Source organism: Crassostrea angulata, chromosome 3 (assembly GCF_025612915.1).
Source record: "Crassostrea angulata isolate pt1a10 chromosome 3, ASM2561291v2, whole genome shotgun sequence".
In the NCBI taxonomy this organism is placed as follows: Eukaryota; Metazoa; Mollusca; class Bivalvia; order Ostreida; family Ostreidae; genus Magallana; species Magallana angulata.
In genome coordinates this window covers 25,198,940-25,226,239 of record NC_069113.1, presented here as the reverse complement: position 1 = coordinate 25,226,239, position 27,300 = coordinate 25,198,940, and the positions used below count along the sequence as shown (strand labels likewise).

Genomic DNA, 27,300 nt, shown 5'->3' with positions numbered 1-27,300 from the left:
CAATTAGAACTTAAGCAAGGCTTGACACATGCTATATATTTGGTGTTTATAGATTTAAGGAACGATTGTTATATGTGATTGCAAACAACATTTAATCAATAGTTCTTTACATTACTATATACAAAAAGTAAAAAATAAATTGCAAATAAATCACTGTCAAATGCTTCATACCTGCTTACAGGTGGATTTTGCTTTCAGATAAGACCGGCTTAATTATTCTGAAATACAGAAGTGCAATATTGATGTAACTACCAGATCTGTCTTTTTAAGAGCTTAATACTAATTTTCAAAGTAGTTCTCTAAAATGTGATGGTTTACATTATCATCACCAAATATATGTTTTGGTGTAAAGTAACAGTAAAGTTTGATCAAATTATATCATTTTTATGGAAAACAAACTATAGTAAAATAAATAGATCAAAAAAGCTTTAACTGATTATCAAACAATTATTTTGTTAGAGCTGAGATTTGCCTTGGAAGTAAACCTGGGTTGAACGATATCAAGGACTATCAAGACCTGACTGAAACACATGTAACTATTGATGGTATTTCTTTGTTACCTGGAACACAGATTTATGCCACAGTCAGAGCTTTTAATAAAGTTGGACTCCATAATGTTTTGACATCAGAAGCAATTCAAATCAGTTTAAGTTTTGATCCCATCATTAAAGTTTTGGATGGAACAGGTGGCAAAGATTTAGACTACCAGAATAACCGCCATGTAATTCAAGGCAAGTTGCAAAATATGATTATACCGAGAGTATTATGTTTGTCATCATTCGAATGACACAAATCAAACTAATTTTGAAGACCTTTCGTGAAATAGCTAATATTGATGGGACGTGAAACATCAAACAATCAATAAATTAGATAATCAAAATTATGTTTTTATTAGTGCAGTTTTATTGATGCAAGCTAATAATAAATACCTTTTTTTTATTTGATACTTTTATAGGCACTTTCAGCTATGTCTATTCTGGCGATTGTCCTGTTATAAGATCGGAATGGTGCGTGGAGGATTTAACTGGAAATATTGTCCTTAACTTCACAGAGATACAATGGAATGACCATTTCTTTTACAACGATGAGCTTGACTTGAAGAATAATTTTTGTTACTTTGTCAAAGTAAGACTAACTGATGCATCAAATCGCACATACATTGGCAAATCAGATGGTATAACAGTTAAAATCCAACTGCCAACTTTCGGTTTTGTAAGAGATGGGCTCGATCACAATGATATTGATTACCAAGAATCAACAACAGACCTTTCAGCAAATTGGGATGCGTTTGGTGACGAGCTGTCTAATGATCATTTGCAGCAGATTGCTTACTATGAAATTTCTATAGGGGAGGACACAAAAACCACTAGCGTTTATAATTTTACAAATGTTGGTTTGAATAAAAGTTACACATTCACTGATGTAAATCTGACATCCAAAAATGTACTTTATTTTGTAATTGTGAGAGGATATAGTAAAACAGGAGAATATGCGGAAAGTTATTCCAACGGTGTACGAGTGGGATACCGTTTAAGTATTATTCCAGGATCAATAGAAGTGAACGAATTTCAGAGAAGTGAAAGTGAAATCACTTTATCATGGACTGATTATCAATCAGATATCGGGATAAATGAGTATATTGTAGGTATATCTACCAAACAAGTTACACGAAATAATAACACTTATTCATGTTATGATTTTCAAAACGGTTTTGTTATGTTTGATGTATACATGCTGAAAGCTGGACTTGATACTTTTGTAACTCTTAAAAACCTAACTCTTCATCACGGAATTTTGTATTACATTACTGTAATTGCAAGAGATGAAATTGGGCAATGCTCTTCTTCGGAGAGCAAGCTCATTTTAATTGACACGACACCGCCTATTAACAGTAATATTACATTCATGATTAATCAGTGGAACGTTAGTGGATTGAAGCAGTTCTTTGTAACAGATGCAAATGAAATTGAAATACAGCTGTTTGAATTGGAAGACCCTGAAAGTGGAATTGACATTATAACTTTTCGATTGAATGAATACGTGGACTGCCCAACATCTGAAAAACAGAGTTCATTTATTCTTATAGAAGTTAAAGCCCTAAAAGACCCAAAAGTAAGAATGAAAAGTTTAGAGTTACAACCACATCGATACTATTACATTGATGTAACAGCAAGCAATAACGCTGGGCTTCAATCCCAATTTAGCAGTCCAGTTATGTTACTGGACACTAGTTCGCCATCTGTAGGTTCAACAAAAATTGGAAATGATTGGGCTCATGAAAAATTGTATCAGTCTTCCACATCGACAATTGAAGCTTTGACAGCAATTGCAAAGACAGAAGATGCCTATCTTTGTGATAATACAAGGACAATTTTCCCTTCCAGAGATGAATTTGCATGGACATCTCTATCGGGAGACTTCTCGCCAAGCAACGTAAGAAGATATAAAGACAAATATATCCTTAAAATCGGGTATAATGTTCCACTCACTAAAATACAGAAGAGTGGAATTAGACGTTCAATAGGAGCCCCGTATGATGGAACAATTTCTATAGTACTGTCGTCTGCAGAAGGAAAAAATATTTCAACTTCAGTTATGATATCAGCTTCAAAAGAAAATCCATTTTTCCCAAAAACCTTTATAAGATCTAATCCAACCGTTTTTGATGATGTCGCCTTTAACATTTCTGAATTTGAGAATGGAAATGCAAATAACCCAAATCTGTTGAATACTACAGATGACCCATCAATAGCAGAGACAATATCACCTCCTATTTCAGCAGCCGTTAATAAGACTGGACCAATATACGAAAGTATTAATAAAGATGTTTCCCATGGATTCGGATTTCAAATATTAGGAGATCAACAGCAAGAAAGTGATAAATGGGACTGTCTGTTTTGGGCAAAAGATGCATACGGAGAAATTCACAGATGGGTAGATATAAAAACGAACCCTGTTGATTCACAACTTCAGTATAGCATTAAGATGAAAAAGAGAAACTCTAATGATAAAATTGTACTGGATTTACAATTTTCAATTGACGGAGAAGAAAAGGCCAATATATATGGACTGACTACTGATGAAAGCAATCTCACTATTTTTGTCCAAACATGGAATTTTAATGATTATCGAGAGCCATTAAAAGATCCTATTCATCCTTTTAGATCTCAAGCAATTCTCTTTAAATTGAAAATACCTTCTAATAATACTATGGACTGCATATATGGAGCGGGATTCTATGATAAAGAAAGTGGAATTTCAGAAATATGGGCAGGTGTTTCAGACAATATCAATACTCCAGGCAATATTCATGAAATGACGTTATATAGAAAAATGTGCACACCTTGCATGTTTAATTGTTATTTCAGTTGCGACGCAAATTGTTCCTTCGACGATAATAAAGTCAATGAATTTGAAATGTTACAAATTAACATTCAAAATTTAAATTTGATGCCAACAGTTCTTTCGAATGACGGATTAAATTCAACTATGCAAACTGAAATTCTATCAATTTTGCAGTATTATGTTAATGTAAAAATGATAAATTTTGCCGGTCAGTCAGTTACGAGTTCTACAAACCCTGTTATCATCGATATAACACCACCCGTTTGTGAGTATATTCAATGCTTGGACCCAGTTTTCACAGGAATGGAAACACCAACCCAAACATTAGGTTCTAACAAAACCATAGGTGCCTACTGGTCATGTATCGACAATATAAGTGGAATAAAGAACATTTATGTCAAAGTTGGGACTGAAAAGGATAATAAGGGCAGTAAAAAGGACGACAATAAATATGAACAAAAGGAGATTGGACATGTTTCGAAAGTTCGAATAGACTTGGATGATAATATATACTTTGATGACAGAACAACTTATTTTGTAAATATTTTGGTTTATAATGGTGCCGGTCTCTCAGCTGTGTACAGTTGTAACGTTTCCACAATTCTTTCACCGCCTGATGTGTCCACTACTGATTCACAAATAATGCATTCCTTGGAATTTGATAACCAAACAGGTGTTGTGTTTATGGGCTCACTAGACCGATTTGGGGTCAAATGGAACACCAAGCGTTATATTTATGATGCCGAGTTATATAGTGAGTATAGCAAGAGCCAATAAAAGATTGCATTGCATTGTCATTTTTAATTATAATAAATATTATGTTAACCATTTTAGAATGGCAAATGGGCACTTACAAAGACGGCGCCGATATAATTCCAAAAACTATCATAGGACTGACTAAAGAAGGAAGTGCCCAAGTAATTGGTGGAGAATTGTGGTTAAATGGCAACAAGACAGGGAAATCTATAGCCTCACTATCCCAAAATATTTGGCGAAATTTAACCAACAAAGAGATAATCAAAACAGAAAGCGATTTCCAGTTTTTTATGGAACCTGGGCGATGTGTTTATCTTTCTTTAATTGCAGTTGGATATTCTCATTTGGAAGCTAATATCTCAACTAATCAACTCTGTTTCATAAGTAAGTCAACATGAGTAACAAAAAGCAATGTATATTTAAAAAACATATTCTTGACATTTTCACTCTTTTTGTACCATAGGGAAAGACAAAGATTTGGTTATTCATAAACATTCTAAAATCTCAACAATAATTGGATGGATTTCTGATGACAAATTTGAGGAATTACAGCATGTAAATGGAAATGAAATAGTTGTAATTCAGCTAAGAGGTAACTTCGATAATTAATGTTTATATCCGTTCATAAATGTTTTGATATACACGTGTCTCGATAAACTGTTTTATTAAAGAATTTTATTCAGGTGTTAGAATAAACATTTTTTTAATCTTATTAATATCCAAGGTTATGTTTTGGGTGTTACTGTTGGAACTTTATCCGATTTTGATCTCACCACGGAATATGGATCAGCTTCATCTTATCGCTTTAGAAAGTATATCATCAATCCTCACACTACAAGCTGGTCGTCCACGCGGGAAATTCGAAAAAGGTAACGGGCGTTTTGTATATTCGCTCAATCGAAAGTTTTTGAAGTATTACTAAATTACTAACATTTTGAAGAAATTTGATCACATAACATGTAAACAAATGTTCAGGAAAATGAATGCATTCTAAAATGGGTGTTAAATCCTTGATACTGTTTTAAACATTGTTAAAAAAATTGTTTGCAGACTTTTTAAAGAAAATAAATTAGAGGTAGTTTAAAAAGGGTTTATATTATCAATAAGGTAATTATCCATACGTCACAGAACAACAACTGACGTAATTCACGCATTATTGCGTGTTGTCCGTACCCGATCTTATTAAGACACAAATGATGTATTTATCAATTAAATTGAAAATAAAGACTACTGCTGGATTGAAATACTGTGCATTATTGAAATATGCATTGGTTAATTTTTCTGTATAAACATCATTTCGTAGTGAAGTTAAATTTTAAACATGAATGGTTGTTGTAAAATAAACATTAATTATTTAAGTCTGTATAGTACTCATAATTATGTCATGTTCAAATTATTGTTCCTTTTTTTCAATCTTTCTCACTTTCTTGCTTATTTTGAAAACTATTTACGATTTCATAGCTGACGAGTTTTGGAAGTTGCTAAATACGGTACACATAATTGTTTTTATGTTTCTATGTATTTGCATACGTGTGTTCGTGCATGTCTACAGTGCCACACACCTGAAAGCTCCCCATTTTTCTGCAATTTTATCATATCCCTTATTTTACATGTTATCCTACAGATACTATCTTATACTATCCTGTCCTATCCAATCATGTAACTTCTTTATTTAGGAAAAACAAATGCAAAAAAAGAATAATGATTCTGACAAGGCCTTTTACATACACAAACCAAAAATCTTTCAAACGAGGTTTATGTAACATACACACCTGTACATGTATATTAGTAATGTTAATTTGTAAAAGCAATTTCATGCGATTAGATTATTTTTTTTATAAGATATATTTATTATATTAAAAAACCCTAATTAATAACTTTTAAATCACATGTAACATACATATAATATAAAACATGCTGTTTCAACAAACCTTTTCTTTTGGTTATGTCAATATGATTTGATGAACCGATTGAGCTGGCTGAGCCGTTCGGCGTCAATGTTAACAGAAATTACTTCATTAATAATATTTGTATGTGTAATTGTTTCATTTTTATCATTTTGTAAAATATACAATGTAAATGTATATGGTAAAATGACACTGCATATTTTGATATTTCAGTATATTGTCATTATTTGACATCGATGTAATAAGGTAGTCCATCCATAACTAAGGCGAATTTTGATTGAGCAATACTACATCAAATACGTATTTTAAAATTATCATAATGTTGACATAAACCCAAATCGGGAGTATGTATATAGTCAGTTTAATGAATTTTTTTTTGCACTACAAACTTTTTTCTGTTACGAAATTAAAAAGAATCATTTTATAAAAATATATATGGTAATTTATGAATTAGTTTAGGATATTAGAAGAAAAGGAAATATCAAATTTTTACCAAGAGTCATGTGAGGAAATAACTTGTACTTAAATTTTATATTTAAAAATACTTTTTCCAATAGACTTCAATGTTAACTTCAACATATAACAAATATGTTAATAATCAATTTTTTTATAATTTCAAAGATGAATATTTGTTATTTAATAAACCCCTTAAAATCACTTTAAGATTTTACTGATTAAACTTCCAATCTATTAGATATGAAATTTGATAGTTATGGACGGACTACCAGAAATGCAATTTCGCTTGCCTTGTGTCGAAACCAAATTCCGATCTGAAGTTTTACAAATTATTTAATGATGTATAATATCAAAAATAAACAGCGTTGGTTTAAATGAAAATCGGACAAGTCACAATTGCCCAGACAAAAAAATATAACTGGAGATAACCCAAGACTTGAAAGACAATTCTTGTTAAAAGAAGAACTAATTATTATTATTATTTATAATTGCATAAGAAACATTAAAATGATACGTCACCGAAGACAGAAAAAATGTATGGGTATAGTCCACTAATGCATTTTCCATAGGCGGTAATGTTAACGTTATGGTTCATAGCTCCGGCCCTAATTTTCGTTCAGCAACGAGGGACCTCTTGAATGAAAGCTCATCAAATTGTCTCTTTCCTGTTAAAATTTCGTGGTTTGAAGTCAGATTCGTTTTCCGACAAAATGCGTCTGTATTGAAAAACTCTGAAAATGAAAGTAAAAGTAGGGAATTTCTCAGTTTTGGAAAGGGTGTACATCAAACATTTTCAATTCTCTTCTTCAAATGATAATTCAATTTTGACACTTGTTTTAAAAATTGCAAATCCTCTTTTCTGACATGTGTCAAGCATTCTGATTTAAAATGTCCCAATAAATGTATATACACTCTGCAAGTATAGGGACTATTTTGCTTAAAGGCACTACTTTGTTGTCCTACCGATTCTAAAAATAGTTAGAGGGATATACTCAATATAAAACAGTCATTGTGGTTATTTACAATTCTTAGCTTATATATTCACTCTAGACACTATACAGAACCATGATTCCAAATTAGGAAAATTTCAAAACATAACTATGGATTTTGCAGCATTGATACACATGCATGAAATTTGAAGAAACAGTCCAGTCATAATTTACCTAAACAACATATAGCTCATTGGCACTCGATGCTCTTCAAATTGCATAAATTGAGGAAACTTTAATCTCAAGGATTAAGAAATATTTAAAACATATACATTCAATATTTTACCAAATTTATTTTGTTCATATATATATTCTTATGAAAAAGCTCAATTATGTCTGATTTTATAAAATTGTTGTCGTAAAAATCATGAGTTTTTCTTTAGTTACAAAAAAGAATTGTTTTCAAACACCACGAAAAAGGTTAAATAGAAAAGTATAGGAATTTCCCTATCCATCAAGGTATTACATGTAGGTAATGGTTTATAAATAATAAAGTTATATGACTCTATAATGTGAGGCCCTCAATTCAATTTTTGCTCCATTTTGATGCTAGCTTGAGATTACCTCACCTATGACGTCATAATGACGTCATAGTGATGAGTTGTTTTTACTCATATAAGTGTAATATTTGCTAAACTTTTATTTAACGTAGCTCGCGGGTTTGCTGACGTCACAGTAGGATTCGACGTAAAGAGTTGACCGTCATAGTAAGCTCATAGGCTACATTTTTTTTTTAAATGACAAATTAGATATTTAGAAGTATAAAGGGAAATATTTCAAAAAGCTTAAATGCAGTTTATTACTGTTTATACAAACATTTATTATGATCAAGTGCTGAAAATTTAAAGATGTCACATACATTGTCACATTTTGTTCTATAAAGTATGAGTGTGCGTTGGAACTCCTCCATTTAAAATCATGTTTTAAAATAGACAAGTAAATTAATTGAACCGTATGCATTAACTTCGCTAATTTTTTTTTTTACAATTATAACTTCCGTAATTTTAACTACCGATCAAATTTTTAGAATTCTTTTGTATTATTGTATACGATTACAAACTTTTATGTCAGTAGTTGCCTGGAAATTTTTTGCATTGATTGACTCAGAGTTTCATAAAAACAAAAATAGCAATTTTCTGTATCTTTACAGCCTTACATTTATTGCATTTGTGCATTTGATAACATTTACAATAATGTATAATTAGTATTTACATGTTCTAAAATGTGTTAATCAGCTAGTCTTGTCAATAAATGCATTTCAATTTTTGGGTTCGCAGACGTAAGGAAATAATGACGTCGGGCTAACGTCGTAATGAAAATATAAGGTTTTGAGAAATCTTTTAAATCTTAAAAGTTGTTTTGCCAAAAATTGGCCGAGAACACATACCGATTATTTGTTATGAATTGATTTAAAATTATCTCCTCTGTTATTGTGTTGAGTATAATTAATTTCGTCTGAATCGTTTAAAAGTTTGGAGCATAGTTTTGTAATGCGTTTCTCGACTAAGATGTGCATTTTACTATATATTTCATTGAAATGGCGTTGCTTGATTTTATTAATGACACTGTATTTAAAACATGGTAACATTATTACCGCGCAGACGAATCTCAAATAAATTTTAGAAATAAAACTCCGAAACCTATGGATCACGCGGACAAATTTTCAAGGTAGGTTTTCTCACAAGCATGTAAACCCGCGAGCTACCTTAAGCCTAATTTCGGAACAAATGCACCATGACTTAACTCATTAAATATATGTCATAGGGAAAAGAAACTTGCTAATAATGACTTTTTCTTTTACTCTTGTATATTGTTACCATGGTAACAAATTTAACAAAAATTATCAAAAGACATATCCTGTGGAAGAGAGTCTACATTTAACTAAAGTTCAAAATCCAGAAGAACAAGAAATACCCACAAAGTCTTTGAAATATGTATAATCAATGTAAAGTTTCCCAGTATCTATAATATTCTAAATTATCTGCATGTAAAATACTGGCCATGCAGGGTATATAGTTTTTATAGGTTCCTTCTTTTAAACTTGGACGAGTGAATTAAGTTACAAAAATAAATTTTACTTACATCAAGTGTGGCTCATTGTAATGTTTTTTTTTTTAAGAAGACTTCCATTTCAATTAACATGTTATCTAAAATGAAATGTTTTGAATTAAATTCTACATTATCCAACACTATTCCCAACATTAGCAATTCCATGTCAAAAGCAGCCATATGGTGAGAGAGAGAGAGAGAGAGAGAGAGAGAGAGAGAGAGAGAGAGAGAGAGAGAGAGAGAGACAGACAGACAGACAGACAGGGAGAGACAGACAGACAGACAGACAGACAGAGAGAATTAGATAGAGGGGGAAGATACAGAAAGAGAGAACAGATAGGCAACAATAACTACATCTTCATGCACAACACATCTATACAGCCTAAAGACCCCCCCCCCCCCCCAATGACATTCAAGATCAACCCCCACCCCAACATATTGATCTATTTTTTCAATAGTATGAATAAATAAATAAATAAATACTAGTAAATATCTACTTAAAATGATTACTGATAATTTCATTTAATTTTGATTATGATAAACAAAGATAGATTTTGTGGATTAAGTACTAACCAACATGGTAGGCTTCTACATGTTAAAGAGTGCATGCCTACATCTTCGGTACATAGTCATGTCACATGCATGACAAATTAATTTACTCAAATTTAATGCAAATCTATCATCATAAATATAGAATTGGAACCTACCGGACACTAATACAATCCCCTTACAATGCAAACTAATCTTAGATAGCTGGACACTGCTAGAATGAAGTATTTTTCCTCACCGGAAACTTTCTGCTTTTCTACTTTCACTTTTGCTCGCTTGAAATGATCGCACTAAAAACCCGAAGTAATATTTGGTCTCAAAATTTATAAAAATGTCTTCTAAACTCATATATAATTAGAAACACGCCTACATTTTCTTTTTTTAATGTAAATACTCAAAATAAATAACATTCAAGTTAAAATCACAATTTCTTTCATTCAAATTGGTTTTTTGAAAATCCCGGGGGGGGGGGGGGGTTGTGATGGATATTTTTTTGGAAAATATGCTATTAAAATGATTAAACTTGTTGAACTTGTTGGAAATTTAGTTTATTCACATGAATGAGAAGATGTACAAAAGAAAAATGCACGTTTAATCATAATAATTGCAAATAAACAAGAAATATGCCTTACCAGCATGGAGCTCAATATGGGTATAGTCCACTAATGCATTTTCCATAGGCGGTAATGTTAACGTTATGGTTCATAGCTCCGGCCCTAATTTTCGTTCAGCAACGAGGGACCTCTTGAATGAAAGCTCATCAAATTGTCTCTTTCCTGTTAAAATTTCGTGGTTTGAAGTCAGATTCGTTTTCCGACAAAATGCGTCTGTATTGAAAAACTCTGAAAATGAAAGTAAAAGTAGGGAATTTCTCAGTTTTGGAAAGGGTGTACATCAAACATTTTCAATTCTCTTCTTCAAATGATAATTCAATTTTGACACTTGTTTTAAAAATTGCAAATCCTCTTTTCTGACATGTGTCAAGCATTCTGATTTAAAATGTCCCAATAAATGTATATACACTCTGCAAGTATAGGGACTATTTTGCTTAAAGGCACTACTTTGTTGTCCTATGTATGGAAGGAACATATTCATTTACTAGTAAATATATGCGGGCGAAATTCAAAAAAGACTGAAAATTCGTGTATGCACATGTTTACATATATATGACTGTGTATGTGTTGAAGTATTAGTATGGATGAAAAATATACGTTAACCAGATAAATAAAATATGTGAAAGTTGATATTAATAAATCAAATAATTCAATTTGGCTTCGAGTTAGCTTGATGAAATGACTTTTTTTAAATGCAGGATTTTCACAATGTTGATCAATTTTGCTTCAGAATTTTAAAACCGATTGGAATCAACTTTTTTATTGCCCCTACTCCGGAAATGGATGTCGAAAGAATTGAAGTTCACATCAAAATCAATCCACAAGACTTTGAATATAACACAGTTCCAGCTCTTCTCATATGGGATAGTTACACCTTTAATTCCAAAACAAAAAGTATGTATAACAACAAAAATAGTTTTTAAATCAATTCTGCCTTTTTAGAACTTTCCAAAGTGATATTCATATGTTGCATCTCTGATTAGTCGCAGATTAAACAGAATAGCTTCCCAGATTATGTTTACAAAATCGAAGTTTATTTTGTGATTTCCTTAACAAAGAAGTTCAATTTGTTTGGTCAACCTATGTACACTGTACCTTATATTTTTAGTTAGAAATGTCTTAATTTTGAGTATAAAACCTACATTGTATTTATTAAAGCCATATAAGCAAATCTATTGGCATAATAGTTAGATAAAGTATTACAATGGTATTTCCTAATATAAAGGTGGGATGTTAATAATTACAGCATATGGAATATGGCGTCATGTGGAGGAAAATTGTGGAGAAGACATTACAAAACCTAAAATTGAAGGAACAATATACAAAGCTAAGGTACTTCAAATCATTTTATCAGTCATGTATATATAAGCTGCTGAAGCTATCCCAGTGATTTTTTAAAAATATTAGTTTTTTGCAAATAAAAACTTATATGATGTACAAAATGACATTTTACTGAAAGCAATAATGTCCAAGAAAAACCCCAAGAAAATCAAGTGTTTTAATGATATTAGCTTTTTTGTTTAATTCAAACCAACATTTGTTTCAGATATGTATGCACGTCTTCCAAATGCCATCAAGGAAAAAAAGATCAACAATAATAAAATTAATTATTCCTTACCAATTTACGCTAACAGCTATGAATGTATCGTACTACAACTCCCCACCTGTAATAGATATCGAAACAATAGCGACAAAAGAAGATACACCGATTATCAACTTCCGAATACCTTATCATGATGATGACCTTGATTCTGTTCAATTCTTCCTAATTCAAAAACCCAAAACTGGATTTGCAAATCTGTCACTTGATGGAAAATTGACTTACTTACCAAAACAAGATTTCTTTGGGAACGAAAGTATAACAATTCAACTTCGAGATGATGCCAGATTACCAGCGGTAATCGAGAAAAGTATTATCATTAGTGTAACGGCAGTTAATGATATGCCAGTGTTTGGTTTTCTATACAATAGTACAACATTTGATGTAATGGCGAACAAAAGTTTAGAGCTGCGATTTGAAGGCAACGCAACGTCGCACTATATGTTTGATTTCGGCTTTGGAGATGTTGACCAGAATGAAACCTTATCGTTTTTGTCAACTGTCACCAACCCTAACGAAGTAAATGTCAAAATAATTCGGAATAGTGCATTACCATTCATTCCAGACTTGTTTGGAAAAAAAGACCTTTTTACACATCAAGAATATTCCGCAGAAATGGTACTTGACAAAGATTTTCACGGAGACTTCTTTTTTTACATTTTAGGATATGACAACCAAAACTTCTACACTGAACGATTAGAAACTCATATCTATATTTTATTAGCACCATGTGACCATGGTATTTGCTCTCCTAAATTCAATGATTCTCCACCATGTAATGATATCTCTAGAGCTACTTCTTTTGATTTATACAAATGTATCTGCTACCCGGGATATACTGGTACATGGTGTGAGAATGAAATAAATGAGTGCCTGCAGCAGCCTTGTAGAGTTTTGGAAAACTGCATTGATCAGATAAATAATTACAAATGTGAGATGAAGATAGTAGCACTTATAGGTATGATTTTGTTTGGATTCATTCTATTTATAATATTGATAATCGCTATTTGTATCAACATAAGGATGAAACAGAAAATTCCTGCTGGTGAGGAGAACATTGAAGTTGCAGATTTTTCCGACGGAGAGATAGACCAATAAATCACACTAAACACGATATTTGCACAAGTTATTGTGGAAATGATTCTGTGTAGGTGAACTTCAAAAGTTACTAAAATGGTGCAAAATGAAACGGAAAAGAAATCTATCAAAAAATGATGTTTAATGTAAATAATGCCAAAATTATTTTGTATATTTGTCTTACTTTCATTGTGTCAATTATTACATGTCCAATGAAACACACATATTTAATATAACCAAAACGTTTTTTGAATCATAAACTATGTATTTTTAAAGTGTACATTGCAGAATGGTTTATTTCATTCTTTCCTTAATTTTTTTTAGAATAAAATATGTCATTTCGTTATAGTTTCCGTTTATTGATTAGGTTTACGATCGACATGTATTCTAACACTAGGGACTGGGTACTACCGATCTATTGACTAATGAAATCTTAAAAAATCATTTTATCATAAATTATAATTTTGTGTAAAATTTTACTTGACCGTATTCCCATTCCAGTTGGCCTTTGAATAGTTCAGCAATACACGGATATAAACATAAACAACAATCAACGTATTATATTTACATCTATGATTCCCTCGACTTCATGTGGAACATTATTGCTGCTTTATAGTTTTATAATTTTATGGGACTAAAATCTACATACCCCGTTTATTATGGTCAAAACCTAAGAAAAATCACAGACTGCACGAAATGATCATGATAATTTCAGACTCAAATTCTCATAGGAGAAGATTTAGCTGTTTCTTTTAGCTAAATTACTTATGTTCATTAACAGTGATTTAGTTAATTTAACTAACTTTTTATTCAATAAATTTATAAATTTGTTAAAAGGTGTACATGTAAATATAAACAATGAAATGCTTCCTTAGTTGATTCATGCAGGTTATGAAGGTAGCGATCATTGCTGAATTTTTTTTACATAACCTGCTAACGCGGGTTATGCATTTTTCTGCAATGTCGCCAATTATACATTCTGCATGAATCACCAAAGAGAGCATTTTATTGTTTAAATAAATTATCAAACCCTTTAGGTAAAGAAAATCGTTTGAATGATTTGTGCATATTTGTGAAAATAAGACAGCAACCGATAAAAACTTTGCTGTATATTTCAAAAAGGTTTAATTATTTGGTTTACTCTTCATTATCACGGCTCAAGTTTATTTGTAATATCTGCTGGTTAATACAGTCAAGTCAAAAAAAGATAAGCAGTTCAACGTGCCGGACACGCATTTAATTTTAGCACGTTAGGATTGTGAAAGATCCTGCATTTCAACTTGATTATCAGTGTTTTCTTTTAATCTCAAATGATCAATACTTAACCTGACGTGGATAAAGAGAAGTTAAATTTATTGTTTTAGCTGACAGATCTTAAATTTAGGTCATATGAAACGATATCCTGACCATATTCAGTTATATACGGGAATGAGTTATTAAGTGCCTATTTAAAAAGACTGACATTGTTTTTTGAATATTTGATGCAAAATGTGAGCGCCACAGTCGATCAAAATCACTTAATCGGGAAAAGGAACATTGACTTACGCGGCTTACCTCCCTTGCATTTGCTCAATCAGTATACGTACAGAAGAAGAAAATGATGTTTCTATCTCAAAAGGATAAGGATAATTCATTAATCAGCTGTTAATGTTAAAGCATTTCTTTCGTTAAATTTACGGGATCTTCATCATGATTTTACTCTGGTGAGAAGCTGATATTAGATTTATTCATTATAACGACCAATTGAAACTAATTAAGTCATCTGTAGGCTACTTCGAAATCAAATGATCTCATTTGAAAAGAAAGACACGTTCATAGATGCAAAAATTACTAAAATCTAATCGATAAACTACTGTAAAATTACACTAGTTTTGATGCATTGTTTACATCGGTGGGTCTGTGTGACGTCATAAATCCACAAAATCAAGAACGATAAGCGGGGAAGAATTTTTTCAGGTGCTCAGTTTTCACGGTTATTTTTCAGTAATGCAAACGCAAAAAAATCTTACATCACGTATTTTAACATTTGTTTATACCAAGCTTTTTATTTATGAAAGAAAATCATAGTGTTAAAAATCGTTTCATATGACCTTTAAACTGAACGTAAAATAGACTTAAATGCAAATATCATGTATTGTGATTTTATCAATATTCGTTGAATTTTTTAAAATTTCAAATATTATTCATCAAAATATACAAGTATTTGACTATTTATTTGATTGACAAAACAATTTTTTCTTATCTTCCTGCTCTTGAAATTGACAATTTTACAATATCCACTTACATTGATGCTCTTTGATTTCTTTTCCACTTTTTTAAATTTCAGAATTTGGTAACACGTATAGTCGCCTATTTTCTACATACTTTACACTATGTAAAACTAAAAAAATTTTTAGATGCAAGACACCCCTAAGGGTCCTCCACATCAATGGAAAAGTGTTTTTTCAAAACAGTACTAGCTATTGTCAGCAGTACATACACGTGTAAATAGATTAAAAACATTCTGAGTTACATGCAAAAAATAATCATACTGTAGTGCACTGATAATTGTTTTAATGTATTTGAACATAATAAAATTTAAGTAAGTATTCAAATTAAATAGTCAACACTTCAACAATTTATCAGTAATCACACTTTGTTTTCGTTATGTAGAATTTTAAAAAAAAATCCAAACGAATAAATATTATGAGCTTTAAAGAAAACTTTGATTGAAATATTCACAAATCCGTGGGAAATCGAGTAATTTCATTAGTTTCACAGTGTCCGCAACTCGAAAGAAACGTAATAAATTCATGTTGTCAAGTATATACACAAACTATTCGATGAAATAAAAAAAAAATATTGCATTGAGATTCTTTTTAAATATTAAAAGATATAGTCACTATCACAGAAATTGATTGATGTAACAATAAGTTTTTATAACGTAAAAATTGTTAGAAGTAGATATAAGAATGATGTAAACCAGATCTAATGAAGTACTGAAATCGAATGCGAAATTATGATTTGTTAGGGGTTTGCACTTAGGACTAGTTGTACTAAAGATGACATTTTGACTTATAAAGCTAGATTATAATTGTTTAAAAAAAAAAGAAGATTAATTTTTTTCCCCTGTGGGACTATAAAAACAATTTAAACGTTCCATTTAAAACATAATAAACAGAGTTTAATAAAATAATTTTCACACTACCCCTAAATTGCTCAGCAAATCCCCAAAGATAAACTCTAATACAAATATCTTTAATTTGGTATTGGATAATATAATTAAGTTTTTGAAAGCCACTCCAACTCCCAATTGTTTCTTAGTTGCTTTGCGAAATTCCTGTCTTGGCTGTTATCTATACTTCGTTTGTGTCTTTCGTGAGATATTTCAGAGACCGTGAAAGGAGCGACCGTTACACGGGAGATGTCCGGACACGTCGACGTCGCCCATCTTTCTATTTTACGTTGAACAGCACCCACAACTTGGTTTTTCCTCACAGAATTTGTCAAATGATAATGAACATTGGTGACCTTTGTGTTGAAGACCATAAGAATCTGAAAACATAACAATCGTTCTAAAAGTGCTCTGTTTATCGTCATGCACCTGTCTATATGTGTATGGTATGCGAGTTTGTGCGTACTTATATGATTGTGTATTTTTCAGGTTTAATTTTTTAAGTAAATAACAATTGCACGTTTCTCGATTGATTTGCAACACTTACAAACAATCAAGGTATTTACAACTTTTCATTTTTTACTAATATTCTACATACCTTTAATATTTGATTCAACCTTGAGATATCTCCATTGTTTTCAATATAAACTGAAACGTTCCCAGATACACGTATGGCCATTTCTTGTTCTAAAATATTGAGCAATGGGGAGGGATTGTCCATTGGATCGTAAACTAGTTCTTCGTTAGTTTGGGATGAGTCTGGTTTGTACTTGGTCGTCAATGTTTCTTCTGAAATAAAAAAAAATCAGTATCACAATATTTGTATACTTATAGCATGACGGAGCTCCTATGATAAATATTTCTAATCTCTTTTAGTTTATTTTGGAATAGTATCATTACCATGATCATTTTCTCTGAAAAATTGACTTTTTCGTCAGGCATCCGCTTTGCATACTTCTTGATAACAATATCATGTTTAACATTCATCGTTTGAGTATTATCCATGTTAGAGTAAAGTTCTCAATGCTGTTTTTTAGAAATAGATTAAACTGTGACGTTCATTCATAAAAAAATGTTTCACTAAATATTCAATTAGAACGAGAAACATTATGACATTTGTTTAACTAGGAATGGTGTTTGTAAATGTTGTTCAACAATCTTTGTGTGCGTGGTTTAAAAATAAAAAAAATATCTTTATTATTATTTTAAAACGTTAAATATTCGTACGAAGTAAAGAATGAAGCTGAACATTTTCAATGCAGGCACTTCCATCATGACAAGCCAACGAATGAACTTCAGATTTAGTATTCTCTGTATTGAAGAATGCTCCAGAATTTCTTAAATTTGGGAATGGTACAGAAGACCCATCCAAAAAGTAGGTAACGAAGTCAAAACACGCTATCGTCTTATCCCTCCAGATTTTTCCTTTATAATAGAAAAATATGAAATATTAGGTTCTTGATAACAGTATGATTTATGTTTTACTTACACCTCCTTCTGTCTTTTTTTGGTTTACAAAACTCATAAAAAAGATTTGTAAATCAATTGCATTTTCCAAATTATGAATTCTACCTTTGCCAATGCATCCTCCGCACAGATTCACTAAACAATTGTTGACTTTTTCTCTAAGTGATGCTTTATCTAATGGTCCGTTTCCTATCACTTCATCTAGACGTTTCAGTAGATCTGCGGCAGCTTTTTGTCTCTCAGATTTTGTTGATGAACACAGTGAAGAAAACCCTGTATCTGCACTACATGATCTAAAAGAAATAAATTTTGCCTTTGACAATGGTGTTTTGTTTTATCTTCTATAAGTCAATTTTTAAATGATACACAATTCTAAAAACTATTTTCATAAAAGTGTATAACTAAAACTTTGCGATCACTTACCCTTCATTAGAATATTTGATGTAGTATGCGTTCTTTCCAAGGGGTGAAGGTTGACATGCACGTGTTTTGTTTGTTGGTTCAATAAAAGCACCTCCTAAACAGGATACACAATTTAATGACCAAATGACAAAACCCATATTCTAAATAAAATCTTCTTTCGTGAATTTGTTTTGAAGTAAATTATGAAAATGTTCTCTAGTTACCATTTTTGAAGTCGTTTTCTATGTCTTTAAGATACATGTACAAGTCAGATGATCCATCCTCCCAAACTTTAACAAACTCCGCTGCTGGTGAAGATTCCCGTATGTCCACATAAAGTTTATCTTTGTGCGCACCAATTCCAAGTATCAACCTCTTGCGGATCAAATTCTGAACGCATGATCTTATAACTGTTAATCCGAGAAGCTTTAGTTCTTCTAGAGTTTTGCCTTTACCAATTTCCACAGCCTGACCAACTGAAAAACGCCATTTCTCCTCAGAATGCCTACTATCAATGTTCCTATTGTTTTCAGATCTGACTCGATATCCAGAACCGCTTTCCACTGCAATACACTCAGTGTAGTGACTACTTGCTTCCTCCATACATTCTAAAAGTGTTGGATCGAATCTAAAATATCTAAATTTATTAGATTTTAAATGAGCTATTTTGTAACAGTCCGAAAGTCTTATAGAGTCATTAAATCCATCCAGAAGTAAAGGATAAGTCAGGCTATAGTCTGCCTCTGCTGGAATTTCATACTCAACCATGTCATCGACAGGGGGTTCGGTTTCGTGCATATTCACATTTGGATAGTTTACTAAAACGCTATTTACACCTGTAGCTGGTCGAACACTTGCCACAATGTGATCCGATGCCTTAGTCACGTGATCAAATCCTGCGATGACAGCTAGATTAGCAACTGTAGTTGTGCTCAGAGACACTCCAGGATTTAGAGCTAATTTGAGCGATCTGTAATGTCAATAATAAAAGAAGGATTTTGAATATATTACATGTATGTTTTTTTTTCTACAAAAGCAAATCTCTTTTCTTTCCACATGAAATGCAAAGTATATACCTTCCAACATTTTGAAGAGCCGAAGAGCTTTCTCTTTTTAAAACCTTCACTAATATAAAAAACAATTGTTAAACAGTTTTTTGTAAATACATGCATTATTAATTAAACACTCACAAAATTTGTTACAATAATAACATCATACAACCTTGTTTTTTGGCAAGTTTATTAAACTGCTCCGCATTCCATGTCATTCTAGTACAAATACTCCCATGGCCAGTGGTATCACATTTGTTTCTCTTGTAATCTGGATGACTTAGATAAATATTAGCAGCATTAGCCCACTGACCACCCTGTACAGCGGCGTTAAATCTTTTTCTAAGATTCGATGGAAACTCTCCTCTATAGTTTGCATTGACTAATGCAATTTTTGTAGCAGTGTCCAAGTGAATAAATGATTTAAATGGGACAATACTGTTCATAGTCTTTATGTAGTATCGCCTCATAGTTTTCTAAAAATTGACATAGAACGCAAAAATAAAATAATTAGAATAACAGTTAGCAATAACGATACCAAACATCTATAGTTTTAAATTTGAAATAATAGAACTTACATCATACAAATAAAGTGCTTGTTCTTTTGTTAAGGATTGCTTGCCTTCCATTATGAGGTCATAGTCTAGGTTTGGTAAAATTTTCAACAGCAAATCTTTCTTTTCCGATGAACGAAGGCTAAAGCCTATTCCTGTAATTTACATGCATTTTTTTAAATATTGTGTATCAAATCTTTTTTTAACTTTATCTTTCAACCTTATCTAAAAGCAACAGCTTAATTAATGGATACTGATTATATATAATATACACAGCGACTAAAAATACTTAAAGACATTCATTAAGTTAATTGTACACAACAAATCAGAGTTTTGTCAGTCTGGGGCTCATTACACAAAGCATGCCAAGATTTAGACTTAAGTAGGGTCATACTTTTGACAATGAATCTTAGAACCTACTTACTTAGTCCGTAACATAAAGCAAACGTTATGCTTATGTTAAAAAGTCATTACTGAAGTGTTCATTTTTCTCATCGATTTCAAGGGTATTGGTGATAATCATTGTTCATAAGTTAAAATACAATTTAAATATAGATAAAACTGGTAAGTATCTTTGATATTAGATTGGTTGGTTGGGGGGTTTAGAAGTCATATAAATGGTACATACAAAAATATTCAAGGTGGCATAGGTATACTGTAGATATACTTAACCTTATTAGTAATGGCACATACATGTAGCAGTGGCGTCAAAAGCAAATTGAAAGTGTCAGAAATCTTGACAGACAAAAACAAACCCCCAAAACAAAAAAGTTATCATTATAGTTTATGTCTAACTCCCGGTTCCGACGCCTATGAACCTTGAAATGAGTTTATTGTAGATGTACCTAAACTTTGTGTATATCACTAAGCGATTGATTGAGGTCGATGCAGTTTGTCCATTATTTTTTTGTTTTGACAAATAACAGTCGTTCTCGAAGGCTGTCTAAGTTTTGTGTAAATTATTCTAGCTACATGTAAGCACTTTTCTAGTTGCGGACTTAAGTTGAAGAATGTGTTAAGTCCTATTTAAGAAATGTCTTAGACTTAAGCACACATTATATTAAGGGCTCCAAATTGTATGATATGCAATTCAGTCATCTAAATAAAACTTACCGATTGTTGGGTCATTTGGAACAGGGTAGTGAAGTTTTAGAATTGTGTTGTCGCTACTCATGCAAGAAGACAAAAAAGTCATCAAATTACTTTCTCCGGTATTCAGATTCCGAATGTCTTGGTCGATTTTTGTCTGATCCCATTTGCCAGAACAGACTTCGAATATTAGAACCACTTTTAACAAAAGGTGATACTCTTTTCCAGTAAAAAATTGGCAAGGATCGCCTATTGAAATAAATGATGTATAATTAATCGAACCAGCTGACCTATTAAAATTCGATTTTCTAAATACAAAAATGTATGAAAACTTTTTTAACGTAGGGTACATTACGTATATCATGTAATTGACTCCAATTAAAGTAATAAAAGATAATGCCGCTATTTAATCTAAAAATGTCATTATCCACGATTGCTTATATTAAAAAGTCATCGTATATATTACCTCCGCATACATTTCCATACAGGATCATCTTGGAACTATCACCATCGTTACATGCTAGAAATTAAATTCAAATAAAATTATATGTACAATATTTACTGCTTACTGTAAGTATATTTCAGGGATGTTTTGAAAGAAATAAAAAGTCTATTATATACCTGGCGTTGTTGGTATGGTAACATCACTTAAAAAAGGATTAAGTTCTGTATAAAAAGTAAAAAGAAAAGAAAAATATATTTGTTAAAAACATAGTCAGTATCCCCATTTTCAAACTATATTAATAATATTCACCCCCCCCCCCAAAAAAAAAGCATAGATGCAAAATACAATGAAAGTGAAGTTGTAACGTTCTTCTGTCTACATTGTTTCAAGGTAGTATTTATTGGAACGACTAAATACCTGAACAAGCTATTGATGTCCACACACTAGAACTCTCATCTCCGGAGCATGCATTTCTTATGCAGCCAATATTATCGTTTCCGTAACAGCAACGGGCGTCCATTATGCAATCGTACTAATATAAATGTATGATTATATACAAAGGAAAAAGAATAAGGTTTCATAGGCAGCATAAAAAACTTTTAACTAGTATTAATTATATGATTTACTTTTTTAAACAGAATAATGAAAATCTCTTCTGAGTTCACATTAAATTTAAAAAGACAAATTCGAAGAAGATAAATTGAACTCCGTTATTTATAAAAACTGCCATTCTTTTAAATAAAGAAAAATTATCATACTCTTTGTTTGATTCTTCAAAATCGATTACTTACACACTTTGATTCTTTATTAGTAGTAGAGCTCGGCATTTTTTCTTTACACGTCTCAAGGGTTTTGTACATCACCATAGCTGATCGACAAATTCCTAACTCTTCATCCGCTAAACTTAAACTTGAACCGCCTTAAAGTAAAAGTAATTTTTCAGTTTGTTATTGTGTTTTTCCTGTGTACTCCGTAAATGCAAAAAATCACAATGTTACGACTGAAAGGATAAATTCCCGAAAAATAGATGTTTTAGAAGTAATTTCCTACCTGACTTTGTTTCCTCTTCTACAAGTCTGGCTAAGCGATGAAGTCTTGTTGCAGCCCTTGTGGTCATAGTCCTTGTTAGGCACCAGTCCCATGGATTGTCTACATCCACGTAACGAGTACATTGATTACAGCCTCTCGTTGATGCTCCACATGAGGAGGTCTTAGATCCTTCGGCCTCGAATGCAACATTTTCCAGTGGATACTGAATTTGTCTTTTAAACAATTAAAATGCGAAGCAATATCAAAACTGGCTGTTATATACCTATTTGGAAGACTACATGATATTGCAATGTAAATAAAATATTTTTAAAAACATAAGAAAAAAAAATAAAAGTGTTGTTAAATAAAAACCGTGTTTCAACATGTTAAACAAATTAAAAATACCTTTGCATTTTATCCAGATTTTCAATACTATATGTATCTTCAGCTTCTCCACAAACATCTATCGCAGTTTTTCCTGATGGATAATACTTTCCTCCTCCAAAATAGTCTTTTAGGGTAGATCCACTTGACGTAACACTTACTGCAAGAGAAATTGGCAATCTGATATAACGGACTGATCATACAGAAGTGTGCTGAAAGGGTGTACTTCTAAATGTTTTTCACATAAATTAATTTTATAGATACACAAACCTAAACCAGAAATTTGTTCATCATATTTATCTTTCTCTTGTCTCCAAGTATTTGTTTTTACAATGTTGTTTGATTTAATAGCTCTTTTCTTTCTATTGTTTTCGGTGTTCGTGAAAAAAGCGGCCGATTCATCAGAAACACAAATGTCCAGAACGGAATTTCTCATGTATGTGTCAAAGAAATCAGCATCAGAGCATTGCAGTAATTGGGTAAACCTCTGGAATATATTTTGGTCAGTCTCTGGTTCTTTTGATGTTAAGTTTCTACTCAATGCAACTCTTGCTGCTCTTCCGGTGTAAAACAAGGACTGGTTACCATGACTACCAAGTGGATGTGCTGATGTAGCTTCATCCCATGCTTCCAAAATCAAAAGCTTTCGATCTGGCCATTCCGCTTCAACAAATTTTGCTAATTTAGTTAACACTTCTGCTAATTCTGGGGTAACATATCTGTCGGAGCAAACATTGTCATCTTGAATGTAATTTGAACAGTCCAAGCATGGATTTCCAGGATGACCACACCACGAAGATTCACTTGCTTCTTCCGACAGAAATATGATGGTGTCTCCAAATAACTTCCGCAAACTAAAATAATCGATTTTTTTAAACATTGCTTTCTTTATTTTTTTAAATTTGCTTTCAATTGACCTATAATAATCGTCAACAGAAGACACAACTTTTTTGGTCCTTATCGATTATTATGCCAAGAAACTTGCAAGCTAGTTATCAATTAGACATTAATGATACACTAGTAATGTAATGTGATGAACGTCTACTACTTACGAAGAAAATGTCGACGAATTTCGAAGCACAAGACTACCTGGCGCACCGCATGCATCAATTGATGTTGAAAGGGACTGAGATTCAAAACAGTTGGCTTGACATTTTCTGGATAAAGTTTGTTGATCCAATGCTGCACTCGAAATCTGAGACATAGTCAGTGTCGATACATCACCCCTAAGCATACCAAAACATGATATAACACAAAATATGTCAATAAACAAAGAATGTGGCCAAATGACAATGGATCATTATCTGGGTTAATTTGTTATAACCAAACTTTACAAATATTAGAAGTACTAATAAGAGAAAAGATATTTGTTTACCATATAGGAATTCCAAAAGCATCAACAACTAATGAATTTCTCTCTGACGAGAAAGCGCTCGTTAAACGAGACTCTACGTTGGAACACAGTGAAACATCAGAAACTGTTGACTTTAAATTAAGTTCTTGCTGTAACCTACAAAAGAGGTGTCTCATTGTAGTATATGTATATGTCATTTATATGAATATCATTTGGTGAAAGATAAATAAATTATTTTGTTTCATCAAAGAATATTGTACGGATATAAAACAAACTGGTTTTTTCATTTACCTTATTGTAAAGGGTGATCCAAAATCAAGTCTAATGTCTCGTTCTACCCATTCAATGAAAGGTTTTAAACTAATCTGTCAAACAAACAAAAATTGTCAAATTGCATAAATTCAATAGATCGTAGATTTATAATTAAAAAAAGGAACATTTGTACCTGTTGGGAAATGTTGAAACTCATTGAAAACAAATCATTGGACTCAACGGCATCGTTTTGAACGTGGTTTGTCTGCCAATCATATGTAGAAATATGATTTGTTGGTAATCCATTATGTTGACTATGCTGATTAGCTAAAACATATTGTAATATCAAAGTTAAAGTAAACTATGATGTTAACTCTTAAAAAATAAAAGTTTAAGTTTTTATGGATGGCGGGAATCTTATAGGCATTGGATGTATGTCGGAACTTTGTATATACCACAATAAGTGTTATATGTTTATATTAAGGGAAATCACCTTGCCATTGTTGTTTACTATTTTTGTATACATTTAACCTGGTGATCTCCAAATTTTTCATATGCTTCTAACTAACAAGGTAGACCCCTGAGTACCTGTTCAATAAGTCATTTTATTACGTTTAAATTTTCATATTATCTTTGTTTGTGATGTAGTTTATTTGTAGTAAGTTTTGATTCGTCATTAATAAAAATGACAATATTTTGTCAATGACTATTGAGTTGTTTTTCAAGGAAAAAATCAACAAACTGCAGTTTATGGAGATTATTTGTTGAAGAGTCTTCATTGGTAATCTTCAAGATCAATGAATTGGCATAAATATATCTATTGAAATGTAAAGGTATATACGACGTATTTTTTCAAATTAAAAAAAAGCAAAAAATTTCCGGACAAACAAATGAAAAATAGGGAAAATGCTCAATTAGGATTTCAACTCATTCATTTTTTTCTATTTTAAAAATGCATCATAAGTAGAAAGACTTATTTCAAAGTGCTAAAATGATTTCTTAATTCAGATCAATAACTATTTTTAAAAATTAAAATGAAAGCTTATCGTATTTTAATATTTGGTGAAAAACAACCCCAAAACTGTTCTTTAAAAGACACAGTTATAACAACACCTGAATTAATACTCACACACAACAAACTTCCCTGACGTTTGGAAAGTATCCCCAAACTTAAACTCTTTAGAAGAATGTGTAATGATGCTGGCAGTTAAGTACGTGCTCGATTGGACACGGATTGTAAGTTGTAAAGGTGGAAATCGTTTGAATGTCGCTAACGTGATTGGATGAAGAAACAAAGGATCCGTTTCCATCACTTTCTCGTCAACTAGAAGAGTCAGTTCTTTGTGTGATTGGATCGAAAACTGATAGTTGTTTGTGGTCTCGCCTTCCACTTGAGAGAGGTAGGATTTCACAATTGGTTTGTTTGTATCGACGTCTCTCTTTATTCTCATTTCCCTGTTCAAATTATTAACAAATGTTATATCAATTAAATATTACATACCAGTATTATGTAATCGAAATGAAGGCATATTGTAACTTACAATGTATACGAATATTCTTTATTTTGTAATGCTCTTATTTAATAAAGCAATATTGATTGCATTTAAAAAAAAATATCTAAACAAAAAGCCATAGCTACTGCGTGACCAGATTACCGTATTTTTGTTCTTTTTTTTTATCATCTTATAAGGTAAGATTTCGACATATACTTACAGATGATAAGCTAACTCAACTTTTCCAAAGCAAGAAGTACATGTGAAGTTAAAATGCGTCTCTGCGTTCGGACTTGTATTAATGGAATCAAGTATTCCTACATCTGATGTTGGGTTGTTCGTCATCTTTAGGATAGAGAAAGGTTTTTTGTCTTTGTTGAACAACACGGTCGTGTTTGACGTTTCTTCCCAATTAATGCTATCCAAGATGTTTGAGAGAAAATTCGTGTTGCTGCGTTTTGTTCTTCGATGTTTTACATGAAGTGATATATTGGCCTCTTCTAGTACATCAAGAGGACTTTTGAAAAAACAATCGAAAAATGAATATAGACAAAGCAATCAGATTTTTAAACAGCAATATAATACGATTGTTTTAATTATTTTAAAAAATTGATATTAGCGTTGCATAATTATGAATTACCTAGCATTTTCTACAGTTATATATAAAAGACCCTTTCGTTGGGTCTTTAAATAAGTAATTTTTCCAAACACTCCTTCATCTGAGTTTGTGAAGGACAAACGACAGCCCAAGGCAGAACTTCCTACAACAAGGTCGCCTATTTTCCACTCATCTTCATGCATGTCTGATGCCAAGGAAACCTTTATAGTATTATCTTTACACATCGTTTTCTGCAGAAAAATATCAGTCTAGTGTAATAATATTTGCATATTTCATTTAGTATGTTAGCGTTTGCTAGTCATTCATTAAATATTCATATCACTAGCATTTTAGGGACATCGAAGGCTAAAATATTTAAACAATGTCAGACCGTTTTCAAAACGAAAGTCAAGAAAATATAGTTGTAAATGACTTTTTTTTTATTAATGAATAAATATATGGATAAAAAATTTGACTTAATGATTAAAATTAATGCTCACAGCTACGATACTCTGATCATTTAAGTCGATTGTTTTACGGATCCGTCCACGGCTTGCAACCACCAGTTCTCTCCCATGCATGTCCTCTTCTATTTTGTACTCTTCTGAGAAAATCTCATTGCCAAACCCGAAAGTCAAAACCACACAAACAGAAAGTACTGACAAAGCAAAGTGAACAGCTGCCATCC

The 27,300-nt window shown here is 31.7% G+C and overlaps 2 protein-coding genes across 2 annotated transcripts in view; one reads left to right on the top strand and one right to left on the bottom strand.

Annotated features, from left to right (window-relative positions):
• Window positions 1-14,101, top strand: part of LOC128176808 (uncharacterized) — a 47,508-nt gene extending 33,407 nt beyond the window's left edge. The window contains exons 39-46 of the mRNA XM_052843356.1: window positions 460-731; window positions 956-4,099; window positions 4,180-4,485; window positions 4,565-4,693; window positions 4,826-4,970; window positions 11,396-11,559; window positions 11,912-11,997; window positions 12,212-14,101. Coding sequence (XP_052699316.1) covers window positions 460-731; window positions 956-4,099; window positions 4,180-4,485; window positions 4,565-4,693; window positions 4,826-4,970; window positions 11,396-11,559; window positions 11,912-11,997; window positions 12,212-13,363 — 5,398 coding nt within the window. The 3' untranslated portion in view covers window positions 13,364-14,101. The remainder of the gene's footprint in view (window positions 1-459; window positions 732-955; window positions 4,100-4,179; window positions 4,486-4,564; window positions 4,694-4,825; window positions 4,971-11,395; window positions 11,560-11,911; window positions 11,998-12,211) is intronic.
• A 1,435-nt stretch (window positions 14,102-15,536) lies between these two features.
• On the bottom strand, window positions 15,537-27,300 carry LOC128175741 (uncharacterized). Its single transcript, XM_052841578.1, has 25 exons — window positions 27,113-27,300; window positions 26,655-26,863; window positions 26,235-26,531; window positions 25,651-25,976; window positions 24,715-24,848; window positions 24,561-24,634; window positions 24,291-24,425; window positions 23,968-24,141; window positions 23,186-23,769; window positions 22,937-23,075; window positions 22,553-22,764; window positions 22,294-22,421; window positions 21,920-22,034; window positions 21,679-21,723; window positions 21,524-21,577; window positions 21,082-21,306; window positions 19,993-20,123; window positions 19,587-19,890; window positions 19,442-19,490; window positions 18,590-19,335; window positions 18,387-18,480; window positions 18,069-18,256; window positions 17,724-17,921; window positions 17,095-17,285; window positions 15,537-16,876 (listed from the first exon to the last, which is right to left on the bottom strand). Exons 1-25 carry the CDS (start codon window positions 27,296-27,298, stop codon window positions 16,604-16,606), a joined length of 5,211 nt encoding a protein of 1,736 aa, XP_052697538.1. The 5' UTR covers window positions 27,299-27,300; the 3' UTR covers window positions 15,537-16,603.

Coding starts and splice junctions, on each gene's coding strand:
- LOC128175741 (XM_052841578.1), bottom strand. CDS start 27,298: ATGGCAGCTGTTCACTTTGCTTTGTCAGTACTTTCTGTTTGTGTGGTT. Junction 24,142..24,290: donor GCTTTTGGAATTCCTATATG/GTAAACAAATAT, acceptor TGGTATGCTTAG/GGGTGATGTATCGACACTGA. Junction 20,124..21,081: donor TCCAAATGACCCAACAATCG/GTAAGTTTTATT, acceptor TGTAAATTACAG/GAATAGGCTTTAGCCTTCGT.